The 15,112-nt window shown below is 44.7% G+C and overlaps 1 protein-coding gene across 3 annotated transcripts in view; it reads left to right on the top strand.

Moving 5' to 3' along the window:
• The window catches only part of LOC144811058 (ataxin-10-like), a 1,101,028-nt gene that overhangs the window by 579,731 nt on the left and 506,185 nt on the right, over positions 1-15,112 (top strand). For all 3 annotated transcript variants that reach the window (XM_078673828.1, XM_078673826.1, XM_078673827.1), the window contains one exon: positions 5,622-5,784. In XM_078673828.1, coding sequence (XP_078529954.1) covers positions 5,622-5,784 — 163 coding nt within the window. The remainder of the gene's footprint in view (positions 1-5,621; positions 5,785-15,112) is intronic.

Here is a 15,112-nt window from a genome sequence, read left to right as displayed (position 1 = left end):
TGCCCATTAGACAATCAACAGGCATGGATGATGGGCTCACAGCTACATTCAAGGAACCTGAGCTTCCATACACTGGCTGTCACTGTTGTCTACAGCAACAATTTAGTGGATTACATTAGGGACTACCTGCTCTCCCAACACCAGATGACAGTGGCCAATTGGCATACTGGCTCCTGTGACTCTGAGCCTCCACCCTCCCCATTTGATAGTCACCCACTGCTTGTTCCTCTTAGTATTATCAGGCATGAGGGTTCTCTGAACCATCTCACTCTCACGCAGGGAGACTAGGGTAATCTCAGCTGGCTCCTCACCACTAACTGGGACCAACTCCTCTCCAAGCGGTACACTCACCATCCCCAGTGACTGCCCCCGGTGGGGGCCTGTGCACGCTTGGGACACATGGGATCCCACTTGAAGTGTTCATCTTGATTACAAGCAAAGCACTTCAGAGGTCCCCTCTCTGCAGACTTACCAGATAGGAACCAACTCTTCTCCTCACCAGGGGGTTGGGAATCCTTACCTTGAGAATTAGTTTGGTGACCTTTAGAGAACTCCTTACTCTTATTATTTGTGTCCCTCCCTTTCTTCTGTTGGGACCCCTGCCCACCATTGGACGAGTCTCCCACATACAACCTCTTGTGGATCTTGGTGATGAGCCAGCGATTTGCCTCTTGAGCAAGTTTCGTGGAGTCAGTAAGCTTACTTTCCGTAAAGTGCTTGCACAGCTCTGGAAAAAAAGACTTAAAAAGTGTTCCCATATAGTAAAATTGAACCTCCCCTGATAATATGTTTCCTCACTGCCCTTCACCCACCCATCCAGTGCTCTGGAAAAGGAATCAACACATTCAAGTCATGTTTGTGAGTCGAGTTTGGCACTCTTCCTAAACTTGTCCCTATTCCTATCTGGAGTATCTCTTGATCAGGGCTGTTTTCATGCTGTAGTAGGTGAGATGCTCTGCTGTACCTAGGGCCAACAGGGTGTCCCTCCATCCACTTCAAAGTGCTTCCATAAACGTACCCCCAAATCTCTGTCCTGGACACTGTTAATGTGTAAACCTGCTTCATAGCCCTGAAATCACCGATCTATTTTATCCTCCTTGGTGAAATCATTCACTAGGTCTTTGGGTATTTGCACTTTCTCCTCAGACTGCACTGAAGCTACGCTGCCACCATCTGTGCTGGACTCAAACCTCTTGGCTTTCAGATCCAGCTCCTTTAGACTGCGCTCATGAGACAAAATAACCTTCTTCTCCTCAATGGCTAGTCTCTTTTCTTCCAAGGCTTTCTCTCTTTTATGCTACATCCTGAGCTTTTCAAGTTCCAACTTGAGCTTTCTGGCTTTCCTCCTGTCCCCCAGCTCCTCTGGGGACAGACTTTTTGAAGAAACACTGCTGCCTGGCCTCGAGGGTGCCTTTCCCCTAAGCAGATCCTGATTCACCAATAAATCACTGTGCGGGCTCTGTTCCTCCACAACATCATTGTCTACCAACCAGGCCCAAGCCCAACAGTTACCCTGACCCAGATATGTATTCAGATGCAGACAGAGGCACCGAATGGTTAAAGTAAGAACATGCTCACTTTCTAAACATTACATTTTCACACCTGCAATTAAAAAAAAAACACCTTTACTAAAAGATGTATTTTTAAATTGTGAGGCCAGAGACACCAAAATCTAATTTTCTATCCACTCCCAATGGGAAATTACACCTAAAAGATGTTTCAAGGCAATCCCCGTGTTTACCTATGGGAGAGATGGGTTTTTCTGTAATGAAAAACAAATTTAGCAGTTTTTCACTACCAGGACATGTAAAACACAACTGTACGTGTCCTACCTTTTAAATAAACTGCACCCTGCCCATGGGGCTGCCTTGGGCCTACCTTAGAGGTGACTTATATGTAATCAAGGGGAAGGTTCGGACCTGGCGACTTGCCAGGTGGACATAGTATTTTATAATTGCACACACAGTGGCAGGGCTGAGACATGTTTGCAGGGCTACTCATGTGAGTGGCACAATCAGTGACTATTCTCATGAGGGGTAGGGTAAAGCTGATTTGCATATGGCTTGGTCCAAATTTGGGTGCTTTATTGAGCAGAAGAATGATGATGGATTAAACACAGATCTGTGACTGATACGAGTATCTGAAAGGTCAGCACTCTGCCCATCATCCTATTGTGTTGGCAAGTCTACTAGTAGCACTGTGGCACCTGGTGCTCTATACTAGGACGTTACTAGTAAAAACAAAAAGGCCAGTCATGGAGAAACCAAAAACCATTACATTTTAGACACAGAGCGCTTGCACTTTAGCACTGGTCAGCAGTGGTAAAGTACCCAGAGTCATAACAAGACAGCAGCAACAAAATTTTGCAGACAGGGTCCGAAGCACAAACACAGGTGAAAGCACGGCAAAAGATGGAAAATCTAACACTTGGTGTTCCCTTTCAGGTTACAGAACAGGTTGTGAACCTTGTTTGTACCATGGACAGGATAGATAAGTGATTTAGCTAGGCAACAAAAAGTCAAAATACTGTTCACATCCATGTATCATCCAGAGGACATTCATGTCCTAAAACATTCTAATGTTCTTTTGCCTCATTAGACCCTGTCTCATGGCCACTCTGTTGCCAGTGTGCATCGAAGCAATATTAGGGTGCACCAGCACTTCACAACAGCAGTTAATCTAATAGGATTCTTGCTGGACTGCTCATTTTAAGACATACATGAGTCTAATTGGCAATCACCCGGAAGGGCATAGAGTATAGCAAAACTACTTGATCATAAGTAGCCAAGTCAGAATGTATACCTCTTTGAATTTTGATTGTAGTGCTCTTTTGAATAAATCAATTATTTCACATATTGAACTTAGTGTGAATTGTATTTATTTGAAAAGTTTTATACAGCACTGGCTAGACCAGTAGGTATTAGAGCGCTTTACATGAGGTAGAACATTGTTTCAGAACATTGTTACATAGTTACATCAGTTGCTGGAGCGACGCATAACATAGAAAGGTAAACAGTATAACAGTTACATGAGTTACTAAAGCATGGCATAACATAGAAAAAACTGACAAGGGGGAAAGTACTTCAGGGGACACAGAAAAAGCAGGCTGGAAAAGTGTAGGCAGTCAAAGAATCACAGAGGGAGGAGGCGGGGGAGGGAAAAGAAACACAATGGGGAGACGAGCAAAGCAATGTCTGATGTCCGGCTGGGTAAGTGGCGGCCGAGGGGTGAACCAGAGCCAGATATCTGCATAGGACAGCTCCACCGGGCATTGGCCGAGGTTGCTCGGGCACCGCAGTAAGTACAGACAGTTATGGTTTCCGCCCAGGGTGCTCGTCAAAAGTTCCATCAAGAGCACCGGTCACGGTGTTACTGGGAGGCGCCATCCGCCTCATACTCCAGCTCGCCCCCAGGTCAAGAGTGGTGAGAGGGGACGTGGAAGGGACAGTTCCAAAGTCTGCAGATCTACCCCATTCCCAGCAGTAGTAGTGAGTGTTGGGCATTTGTGCAGGATCCCAGTGGTAGGGGGACCACTCCCAATCCTCTTCTGGGTGTGTCTCCCTTGCAACTGTGGTCACTCACAGAGATTAGTATCGTAGAACGAATGCTGGATCTCTTGCCAACCAGGGGAAAAAAGCGTGCTTTTGTGGCATATGTGCAGGTAATAGGTTCAGTTCGAGGGGGAGCGGTCCCCCCGAGACCCAACCCTCTGTAGTCACCCGTGTATTTGAAGCGTTCTGTCAGCATTCTTCTCTTCCAGCAGAGACAGCTCCCCAAGTAGAGGACGGTGGCCATCTTATGGTCAGGCACAGAGTGAGTAGCTGGTCTGATTGTGAGAGGAGGTGCTTCCCAAGACTTGCACACTTGCTTCTGCGGGTTCAGGATCACGGCTGTCCCCCTCTAGGGTGGATGCAGCGACATTCAAGGCTAATCATTGAAATGAAGCACGGCGTCGCAGCAACCACAGACGGCTATATTGCTGACTGATTTGTCGATAGCTACATCATGGGCGCCATCTTAGGACCTGGCTCCACCCTGGAGAAGATCGTCGTGCTGGTGAAATCAGATTTGTGCAAAAAGCATTCCTTACAGTAAGCAGACACAGTCTTACTTAAAATATTGGTTTGTGTTGCTGATCTTTACAGCACAACTCCGCACGGAAAGATAGAGCGCTTCCCGTACACTTCAGCCGCCATCTTAGTGTCAGGCCACTTTAATTGACGATTGCCGCAAGGTTAGGAAACACTGGTCATGGCAACAAAAGAAATTATGTCTTGTCGGAAAATAAGGTCGGAAAAATCCTTACGAAGCGGGTGCTCAGGAGGACAATCCGGTTGTTATTCAGTACCTTCTGTGCTGGTTTTGTTGATGTCTTTCGTAATCTGCAATTTTGAATCGCTGCGTTACTTCATCCGACGAGGATGCAGCAGTGATTCTGCTTTAATCAACGCCTTACAGCCTGTGTGCCTCGCGCTCAGATCATCAGTCGCCCTGCAGCCCCCCGCAGACTTCTTTCAATTAAGGCAGCAATAGTGAACATTTTCTGAATCAGCCAAAGGTGACGCTCGGAGCTTCATAGGCGGCTCGGATCAACGAGCACATCCACGATCAGGGCGGCAGGGGTGGGGGATATCCCTGTATATCCAGAGATCAGCCACCAAAACCGGGCGCGCTTCGGAGGCGGCCCGGATCTTCGAGCTCAGCCCCAGTCCAGGATCAAGGTAGCGGAGGGGTGGGAACACCATGAATGCCCAGAGATCAGCCTCCGCAACACTCGGAGCCTGGGGCGCGCCGCAGGGGTATCAGACTCACCCAGCTGCTATGGGGACGGGACTCAGGCCGTAGATCCGCTCCTTGGTCAGAGGGGGGTCCCAAGGGACCACCTTCGACGTAGACGGCCTACATGGGTAGGTTGCCGGTGGCCCAGTTGCAGCAAGACTCAATGCACCTGGAATGCCTCAGTGGGACTCACCAGCATGGCAGCATCTGTGCGTCGGGACTCGGCAGTCTAAAATCCATTCCCTGGACAGACGTAGTCCCAGGGGAGCATCAGCATCTTAGTCGATTATCCGGGTCAGTTGCAGGGAGAACGGTAACATACACATCCAGAGCTTCCTTGCGACGATGTGAAAATCCACTCTCAGGTCAGAAACAGTACCGGGGGAGCCTCTTCGTCATAGTTGGCTACCGGGTAGAATGCCAGGAAAAACTGCTGCAGCCGCGTCCAAATCTTCTTTGCTGGGATGAGTAGCACACCGAAGCAAAGCAGTAACAGGCCTCTCTGCGGCGATGTCGAGCAGAGGGGTTGACGAGGGGGCATGAACGGGGATATTCACAAAAAAGTGAACCCCAGCCCCGGAGCTACTTCACAGAGCTACAGCACAGCGGCCATCTTGAATGTAGCGTCTTGAATATTTCCGGAAGTACAGTCTCACGTTTGGAAAACATTACATTTATGTATGCATGTTGTGACTGTTTTCTTCTTAAAAACAGTGATTTACTTTTAAAACTGAAAATGTGTTTTTCATGTACCGCACGACAAGTCTTTATTTGCTTTATGCATTTGGTTCAACGATGTATGCTTTTATTCCCAGTGTGTAATGACTATATTCCTGTTACAGGGTTACTTTCCTAGAGATGACGTTGTCAAAAATTAGTGACGAGGACCCGGGGACCAACAGCGATAGAGACCTGCGCGAGCTCTCAGAGTTTCTTGCGAGGTGTTTTCAGGAGAAATGCAAAGCAGTGCTTAAATTAGCGCTACGCACCAATACGGAGGATGAGGTAAATATCCAGAAACCCAGAAATGTTTTTATGATGAAAGAATGCCAAAGAAAATATTGGAGTGAACCCAGTTTGCTGCATGTGCTGGTGACAATCACATGCTTTGCATACCTGCCATTTATTGTTGGGCACCACTTGTAAGTTGTTTAGTTTTTCAAAGTAGAAGTTATTCTTCCGAGGTGAATAATGATATCTCCCCCAAAACCTCCCGTGCACCAGGACATATATTCTCTGTTAGATTTGTTTTCATTTGTTGGGTTCTGGCATATCTTTAGCAGCTGCTGGACAGTCATGCTACAGGCCCTACTATGGATCTCTGAGACCCCTGTAAAGAGCCAATTCCAAGTAGATGATAGAGGCTACCATTGGCATGATTAGAATACCAATCCAAAGAAAAAATGTACTGGCAACTGCACCCTGTCAAACCATCTCCACCTGATGATACTACCTTGTACCTCACACTCATCCAGCATGCAGTGAAACTCCATATGGTGGAGAAAGAGAAGACCCCCCTCATGGAGACACTGTCAAAAACCGAGCAATAGGTATGCTTAAATCCCTGTGGAAAACTTTATAAGCCCTGTTAAAACCAGGGTTGCCACACTTAGGGTTGAAACAAGTATTAAACCGCACCAGAGAACTCAATATATATTAAAGGACATATATCACCAACGTTGTTTGTAGTTCTTACTGCTCAGAAGAGGGCTTTTATATGGAGTACAGGGGATACTACTTCGCCTGACAAGGAAAGCAAGAAATTGTTACTGGTGACAAAAGGGTAGCTGTGGGGCTGCCACTCAGTGACGCATAGTGAGCTTAGGCAGGATACTGTCAAGATACAGTCAAGCACCATAAAATGCAAAAAAACCAGCACGAAACTGACGAATCACTTCCTAGAGATGAACCACAAACCTGATGAAATATCCTGGACTGTGATAGAGCAAGTGAATAATGAAAGATTCCTTTTGGAAAAAGAGCAAAGATGGGTGTTCCGCATTCAATCTCATAAAAGGGGACTGAACGATGACATACCTTGGGGACAGTTATGATCCCCTACCCCTTGAACGTCATCATTTGATCTTCACGCAATATATATATAATGACATCAACCACTCTTTGTCCATTTTTTGAGTGAATCTTGATAACCCCTGCGTTGTACCCTTTCAACAAAAAGGATATGACACTGTACTTTATTGAGGGCACCCCTGGGCGATTGACTCTACTGACCCATGAGCTTGATTCTACCGAATCCCTTTTCTGGCAATACTACCATACCATGCTCAAACCTTTACAATAATATAGATATGGCACTGTACCCTGCTGAGGGAACCTCATGGCGAATGACTAGACAGACCCTTGAGCATAATTTACACGAACATTTTTTTATAAATACTACGAATTCATGCTCTAACCAATGAGCTTAACTAAAATAATTATAATATCTATTTTCGAATTCTACCACTACATTATCGGCACAAATTGTGTAGTACTCTTCGTTTTCCTCGTGTCACCCAGAGAAAGCGAAGAAAGACTTCCGCAAACGTCCTCACATGGTGCCGAAAAGCGGCGGCCATTTTAGAACTGAACTTTCTAGTTTTTCCTTCCTGGGCGTTCCCGTCAAGCAAGAAGCAACACGGAAGGATTTACCAGTAGTATATCTACCCGGCAGACGAGTGACCACACGTCCTCGGAGCTGCACGGTAGGGATGAGAGCCGAATTGCCATGCCGGTAACGTAAGTAATAGACTCGGACCTCGAGTCTCTAATAAATGGGTCTTAGGGTCACTTTTTCGCCAAAAAAACCAGAACGTACCACATCTAATAATAAGGGCGGTAATATTTATTTATTTCTACAGTAGACCGAGCAAAACTTCCTCCGCCTGCAAGCTCATGGGGCACTGCCAAACTAACGGAAAAGTATGTATAAAACGGATGTATTGACTAGCACCTTTACCAATACCGCTTTACAGTGTATTGATTACCATCATTACCAATACCGATTTGTAGAATATCGATTTTGAAAATATATGATATTTGGGTCTCTTTTATCCTACTTGGGTGATTGGAGGTGTGGATGTGTTGAGTCACGACTGTATGGGTGATGAGTTAATTATGAACCTCTTCCACTTGGATGGTTCTGGATGAAAACGTCGGGCATACAGCCCATCAATAAGAGGTGTATACAGATTAATACACAACAAACGTGGCAAAATGAATGCCACTGAACCAAGCGAGATTTTGCAGAATTAGCAGTTTATAAATATAACTTCGAAATATTAAGATACAATGAATGATCAGAAGTGAAAATACGAATATGTTTGTGCTTTCTCTCCCTTTTTCTCCTCTTCATTTACAGAGACCACTGGTCACTCTTTTTTGGCACTGATTATTGGTGCTTTGCTTCACTTGGGCCAGCTCATGCCCCGAAGCACAAATATTCAGCTTATTTTTGCTGGTATATTTGTAGGACAGTAGGCTTACCACTGTAGAACTGAGCTATTCCCAGTAGGGATCACTGAAAGGTCCTGATGAGTAGGCAGTTGGGGACTGCCTATGAAACATGTCGACTCGGTAGTCAGCAATTGCTCTACCTTTTATCCCCTTTTTAATATTTCCAGCTAGAGAAACCAATAAAATATATTTGTTCTACTAGCCAGGGAATTTTTAATTTTTGTATTTTTTGTGCATTCACTAGATAGATCCCTACACTTCACTGACACCACTGCACCTACACATAGCCCTGTCACATCTACAGTGCTCCCGCGTAGTCCGTTTGGTCGTAGCACGCCCCGCCCCGTTATAGGGACGGGAAGACGCCTATGATGAAGCATGACACTAACGGATTTTTTTAGTGTGTGAGGGGTATTTTAACAAAGCACACGTGCTCTCATCTTTTCCACTGTTAAAAGAGAGCCTATTATTTCACTAAACAAAAAATCATAAAATATTCGGCACCTCTACACATTGATAGAATCTCTATGTTTACATATATACTGTCAAGATACGACAGATACTACTAGGAGGAAATGTAGCAGTTAATTAAAAAAAAATCCAAAGTTATACAGTAAGGGAGATCTTCCAGAAGGGGAAACATTTTCTCCAATTTAAACATCAGGTGATCTCTGGATTCAGTTGACACTGACCCAGATAAATCACCTGCAGCGTTCTCCAGTAGCATGGCTGGTTGCAAGTCTTTGTATTTTTACCAGACGCCCAGCAGTACCTCCTAAGTGTGCCCTTCAGTGCAGAATAGCTTTTCAACCCTCACGTGGACTCATTATTGGAAAAAATATTAAAGGACACTGGGACAGAAAGAAAATATAGGGGCACTCCAAAATCAGTCTACAAGATAACGTTTCATAAACAACAGGAACAACTTTGAAACAAGTAGCAGCCACCTCATAATATCCTTCATATGAACCATAGTAGTCCTTTCATATGGGTCAGTTAGGCAAGTCATACTCCAGCAGAGACTTCCAGAGTATCAGCTTTGGGAAGACCAGAGGCACCCAAAGTTAGGCCACTCCTGCCTTTAAGCAGAGACTTTCCACACACCTCTAACCCGATCACTAAGTACCTGTCAGGGGATTTATGCCTTTATATAGTCCCCAGTGAGACTAGATAACCTCTCACAAGTGCGTATTTTCTATTGTTACCGAAGGCTATTGACTGGAGTTTCATGCCACACTATCCAATATTCCATTCAAGCTCTCAGAGAATCCTCCAAGACTACCAAGGGTTGCTGCAAGAAGTGTACACATTGCTTCAAAAAGGAGCAATCAACTTGTTTCAACAGGCCAGCAGGAACAGGGCGTTTATTCCCTGTACTTTCTCATTTTCAAAAAAGACAGGACAGTGTGGCCAATATTTTACCTCCGACCGCTCAATCCAAAACATCATCTCAGAGCACTTCAAGATGACAGCTTTACAAGACATCAATCTACTGCACGGTGTCTGGATCTACACAGCGACTCTCGATTTTGAGGATGCCTTCGTCGACATCCCCATCTACCCATCACACTTGCCAGTACCCCAAGTGTGTGGTAAGTGGAAACAATTATCAGTTGAACATACGACCCTTTGGGGGTCATAACAGTGCCCAGGATGTTCACAAAATGTCTGGCAATGCTTGCAGTACATTTTCATCGCAACGTCATTCATGTCGTTCAATACCCAAACTACTGGCGGATAAATAACAACAGCCAAGAGCAATGCTTCGCTCACTGTCGACAAGCAGTTTTACTCCTTCATATATTATGGTTCATAGTCAATGGCATAAATTCACTCCTATGCCCCCACCAAACACAGCCTGTTTTAGGAGTGACTCAATACACTTACAGGCAAAGCTTGTCCCAACGACAAGAAAGTGAGGACATGTCAGTGGCTGCTTTCCCTTTACTAGATGTTGCGTCCTTTGACAGTGGGAATGAGAATAAAACTGTAGGCAATAATAGTATCTGGCATTGAATGATACCAAATGCTTGCTTGCACATGTGCCTTCTGCAGGAGCCCCTTGCTCAGCACAAACTATTATGGCAGCACAACAAAAACTTCTTGTGGGGAAAGTTCTTCCTTAGCCCGTAGCTGCAAGTCACAATCAACACAGACACCTCCTTCACAGAGAAGGGAGTATGTTTAGGGCACTTCAAAATCCTGGTTTCCTCAGCAACAGAGTCTGCCCATCAGTTACTTAAATTAACAGCAGATCAGTAAGCACTTTTACAAGCTCATTCTCACCTAAACCGCTTATTTGCACAGACAACATGACAACCATGTACTTGCTCCAAAAACATGGACTTATATCTGTTGTCTATCGTAGCTCAAACTATTTGGAATTGGGCTATTCTCCGTCAAGTTCTTCTCCTGGTAACCAACTCCCCGGAGTAGACAACAGCTTTGTTGATGTGCTTATCAGGGTGCATCAACAAATACATGAATGGGAGATCCTTGCCCAAGTGTTTCAACAATGCTTCCACTTCTGGGAGAGCCCAGTGGTTGACTTCTTTGTCAAGCACAAGAATATGAAATGCTAAATCTTTGCCTACAGGCAGTTACACCAACCGTCCATGGGCAGTGCTTTATGGATGAAATTGTGAGTGATAAGCTTTTCCTCCACTACCACGGATACCCTATGTAGTACTTCAGGAAATGCCCGTACAAACCCATGACAAACTACCTCACCATGCTAACCTCCTCACACAACTTCAGGGTCATCTGCAACACCAGGGCACTGAATCTTTGGATGTGGCACCTAGAATCTTAAAGTTTGAAGATCTTCAGCATCCAGAGAAGTGCATGCATATTCTTGAGAAGGCCCACAGCCCAGTACAGGGGATTGCTACGCACCTACTACCGTACCACTCTACAAGCAGCCTTTACAAACCTTAGTGCAAAACATCATCTGTTATTTGCTGCACCTCCAAAAGGCAGGTTTAGCATACTCATTCATCCCATTCATAAGGGTACATCTAGCTGCTCTGGTAGCTTGCCTGCAAAAAAAGAGAACCCCAGTCAATATTTGAGATACTTCTTGTTCTAGAAATTATGGAAGCCATCTGAGAATGCAGTTGTTTCCTTTGTGAGAACTCGTCATTGTTCTGAATCGGCTCATGGGGCTGCCATTTGAACAGTTACACAAAGATCGGGTCATCAATAGAACACATTCCAATTTTCTGTCGAAGGTCATCTCCCGGTCCCATGTCAATTAATCCATTGATTTGCCAACTTGTTTTTCCCCAACTCAGTTGATGTTTTGGCAGACTAGCCCCTATGTACTGCATTAGCCATGACAAAATCTTAGAAAGGCTGAATAGCTCTTCGTAGCTTTTGAAAGCTCCACTTAAGACTTAAACAGTTTCCAAAATGGGCCTTGCTAGATGGGTTGTTAAATGTGTTCAAGTTTGCTTGCCAAATCAAAACTATGGCTGGAGCATGGCTGTTCTGTCTTTCCTAGGTAATGTTCCATTCACAGGCATCTGTAATACTGGAACATATTCTACTGTCCACACTTTCACCAAGCATTTTTGTGTGGCTATTCACGTCGAACAAGTAACCTCAGTTTGGAAAACTGTTCTTAAAAACGTCTTCTGCTCAAGCTCTCAAACCACCTATTTAAGGAAAAAGGTGACGTCTTTTGTGTCTATCCAAAGCAGGTGATCTACTGTAGCACACTTCAATTGAAATACATTTCTTATCTGTCAGAGGGAGACAAATGGGATTGGCAATGAACGCAGTAGTTTATCACATTCTATCACTCTGTGGCACACAAACCCAGCCCCCTCACACGGGCTGGCTGCACAAACTTTGGTACATTCTGGGGATGGAATGCATCCAAGCCACTCTTACACAATCCAAGACATCCTTCCATACTGTCTGGCAACCTATCCTATCGCTTTTATCAACGGAATTCAACGAGGTCACCTGTCCAAAATACCTCAGTCTTTTACGACTAACTGATAACTCCCCCCAACAGTAACCACGGAAAATTAAATAACAAGCGGTCTCTCCGCATAAAGCTCCACGAAGGCACTAAATGGCACACCAGTCTGGGGATGGGGGAGTTCATGGGGCAGGGGTTGTTTTGGTTCTTTCCTTTGTTTGGGCATCCAGGGGGTGGGCGGCGCTCATGGGACCAACCCCACCGGCATCGACAGCTTACATGGACTCTTGCTCTCCGAAGGACCTTTGTCGCATTTTTCGCCCCAGAGGGGTGACGGGTGGGAACCAGGGTCCTTTTTATGTACCAATACGTGGGTAAACGAAAATTGTAATGTACCTGCTCCAATGCCACAAAACAATAAAACAAAGTTAAACAAAAAAAAAAGGGCGTAAGGCAAGGGTGTGTGCTGGCGCCCACCCTATTCTCATTGTACGTAAACGATATTCCAGAACATCTATTGGGCTGTGCACATGATTCACCCAAGTTAGGGGGGGTGCCAGTACTATCCCTCTTATTTTCAGATTACACTATTTTAATATCTCAAGCCCCAAGAGGTTTACAATGTCGAATAGACTCTTTTGGTGTATGCTGTGATACTAAGGGCCTAGAAATAAATTCTAACAAAACAAAATACATGGCAGTTAACCCACACAAATCTTTTAAGAAAAACTTAACTGTCAAAAATTTGAAGCTACAATATGTACAGAATTTTAATTATCTAGGCATAACCCTGGACACCAAAATGACCTGGAAACCACAATTGGAGAAAAGCAAGATTTTCCTGCTACACAATTCCCTACCGATAGAAGAAACATGAGAACAGTACTTCTAAGGCGGTATCCCCGGCCCTCAAGGTATACAAGTACAGGGCACAATCGGCATCCCTTTATGGGGTGGAACTATGGGGGCTCTCATGCAAGAATACCTTTGCAGGAGGAGAAAATACATTTCTCGGGAAGCTATTACGCCTCCTCGTGCTCACACCTCTAATCCCTATTGTTATGGACCTAAACATTAAACGTATAGACCACCAAGTCATATTAAGACCATTGCTGTTTTGGGTGCAATGTCCCTAGCTACAGTGTGTTCTGAAGCCATCGCAAGAGAGGATCATGCCCAATAAAAGGGGTCTATCTGCACAAGAACCCTGCCTCTAAACCTTCACAACCTATTAACATGCTTCTAGTTCTGAGGAGTTTAGATGGCTTGGGCCTCGCACTCTCACTGCTAACCTGTGGGATTCATCTAATATATGTAACTGTGATTTGACGTGGTTTATTTGTGCCACGTATTTGCCCCTCTTTGTAACTGTTGTAGTCTCACACAAAGTGTTGTCACCTGGAATTGCATTTCACAGCAGTCTCCGCCAGTACTTCTTTGTAATAACCTGAAGTTGACAGACCATTAATTTATTTTCCTAAAGGTATTGTGAGGCACATGATCTGGGAGGGGCTGCGGGAACATGTGGGGAGTTGCGGTGGGGGAAGGTGGGCTTTGGAAGAGCAGGTGGGGCATGGATTCCACCGCTGTGGAACTCAACCTCCGCGGGTCTTTGGGTGATTGACTCGAGAGGAGGTTTTGCAGACTATTGTGTTCTGGTCATGAGGTGTTCAGAGTGCATGGTCTGCGGGTTGGTTCTGATCCTCACAGTTGCTTTTTACTTTGCCTCCCCATGGAAGGCTTGGGGGAGGTGGGGCACCTCCACATGCTTGTCCAGGTAGTCCGTCTATGCAATTTGGCAGTTTCCTATTGTTTGGCTAGGGTGGGAAGCTTTCCCTTTCGCGTTGGCTGGTTTCATCCCTTCATTTTGCCGACGGCTGGTTCTAGGGGATCATATATTTAGATTGATGGTCTGATTGGAGGGGGAAGAATGACAGCATGAGGGGTTTGATCTTGCCATCGCCAGTCCTAGAGGGTGGGACTGTTGTTCTTATTGGATGGAGGTTGAAAGATGGAACAGAGTTGCTGGGTTATGTTGATCTCACGGACTCAGACCCCCGGAGAGGGGGTGTTGATGGAGATATTTGGACCATGGGGTCTATTGCTACAGACAGTCATATCAATGGGCATCTTTGTGTCCTATGGGGTTCATGTGAAAGTGCATATGTGACCCGATGAAGGTGAAAGAGGTTAATGAATGGCATGTCCTCTTAGAGAATGGACAAAATGGAATTACGGGAAATTAGCTTTGTATAAGAAAATAAATGATGTCTCTGGGGATAATTGGGATCTAATTGTTTGTATAACCTCTATGTGTGTAAAGCGCTCTGATATCCGCAAGGATCTTGTTCGCGCTCTATAAAACTTTCAAAATAAAATAAGATTTAAAAAATCTGTAACATTCCGTTTGTATCTGATGTTGATTTTCATATATCCTCCCATTTCCCTTGATGCAAGCTTACAATTTGATGTTTAAAAAACTAATTATATTTTACATGCTAATTTGCATTACACCAGTGCACATATAGAAGTGCTTTACATTTCTACACCTACCATCTAACCTTTATTGGAAAACACAATCTTAGTAGAAGTCTGTATTGTATCCTGGTGCATTTTAGTTTTCCGGAAAAGTGGTATGAGTACTTACAAACAAAATAACTTCCAACATCTGCGCTCAACCCATTATATGAAAGGAGTGTGCAGATCTACACTGTATGCTACAAATGGATTGTTACATAGGTAACTAGTGTTTTCCTTACTCAGGACCTGTACAAGACATATTTGCCCTGCTGCTCTCTTGACACTTCAATTCTTGTTGTGCGGACAAACGCTTGTTCATTCCTATACTTTTGTGGTATATTGGGGTAGCAGCAGATACAAGGATTGTATCTGTCATTTCTTTTATTCCCTCTTTATTTTGTTTTCTTCCAGTCAACAAAAAAACAATAA

The sequence above is a fragment of the Lissotriton helveticus genome, chromosome 1_1, assembly GCF_964261635.1.
Source record: "Lissotriton helveticus chromosome 1_1, aLisHel1.1, whole genome shotgun sequence".
Lineage (NCBI taxonomy): Eukaryota > Metazoa > Chordata > Amphibia > Caudata > Salamandridae > Lissotriton > Lissotriton helveticus.
This window is presented reverse-complemented; position numbering and strand designations above follow the sequence as displayed.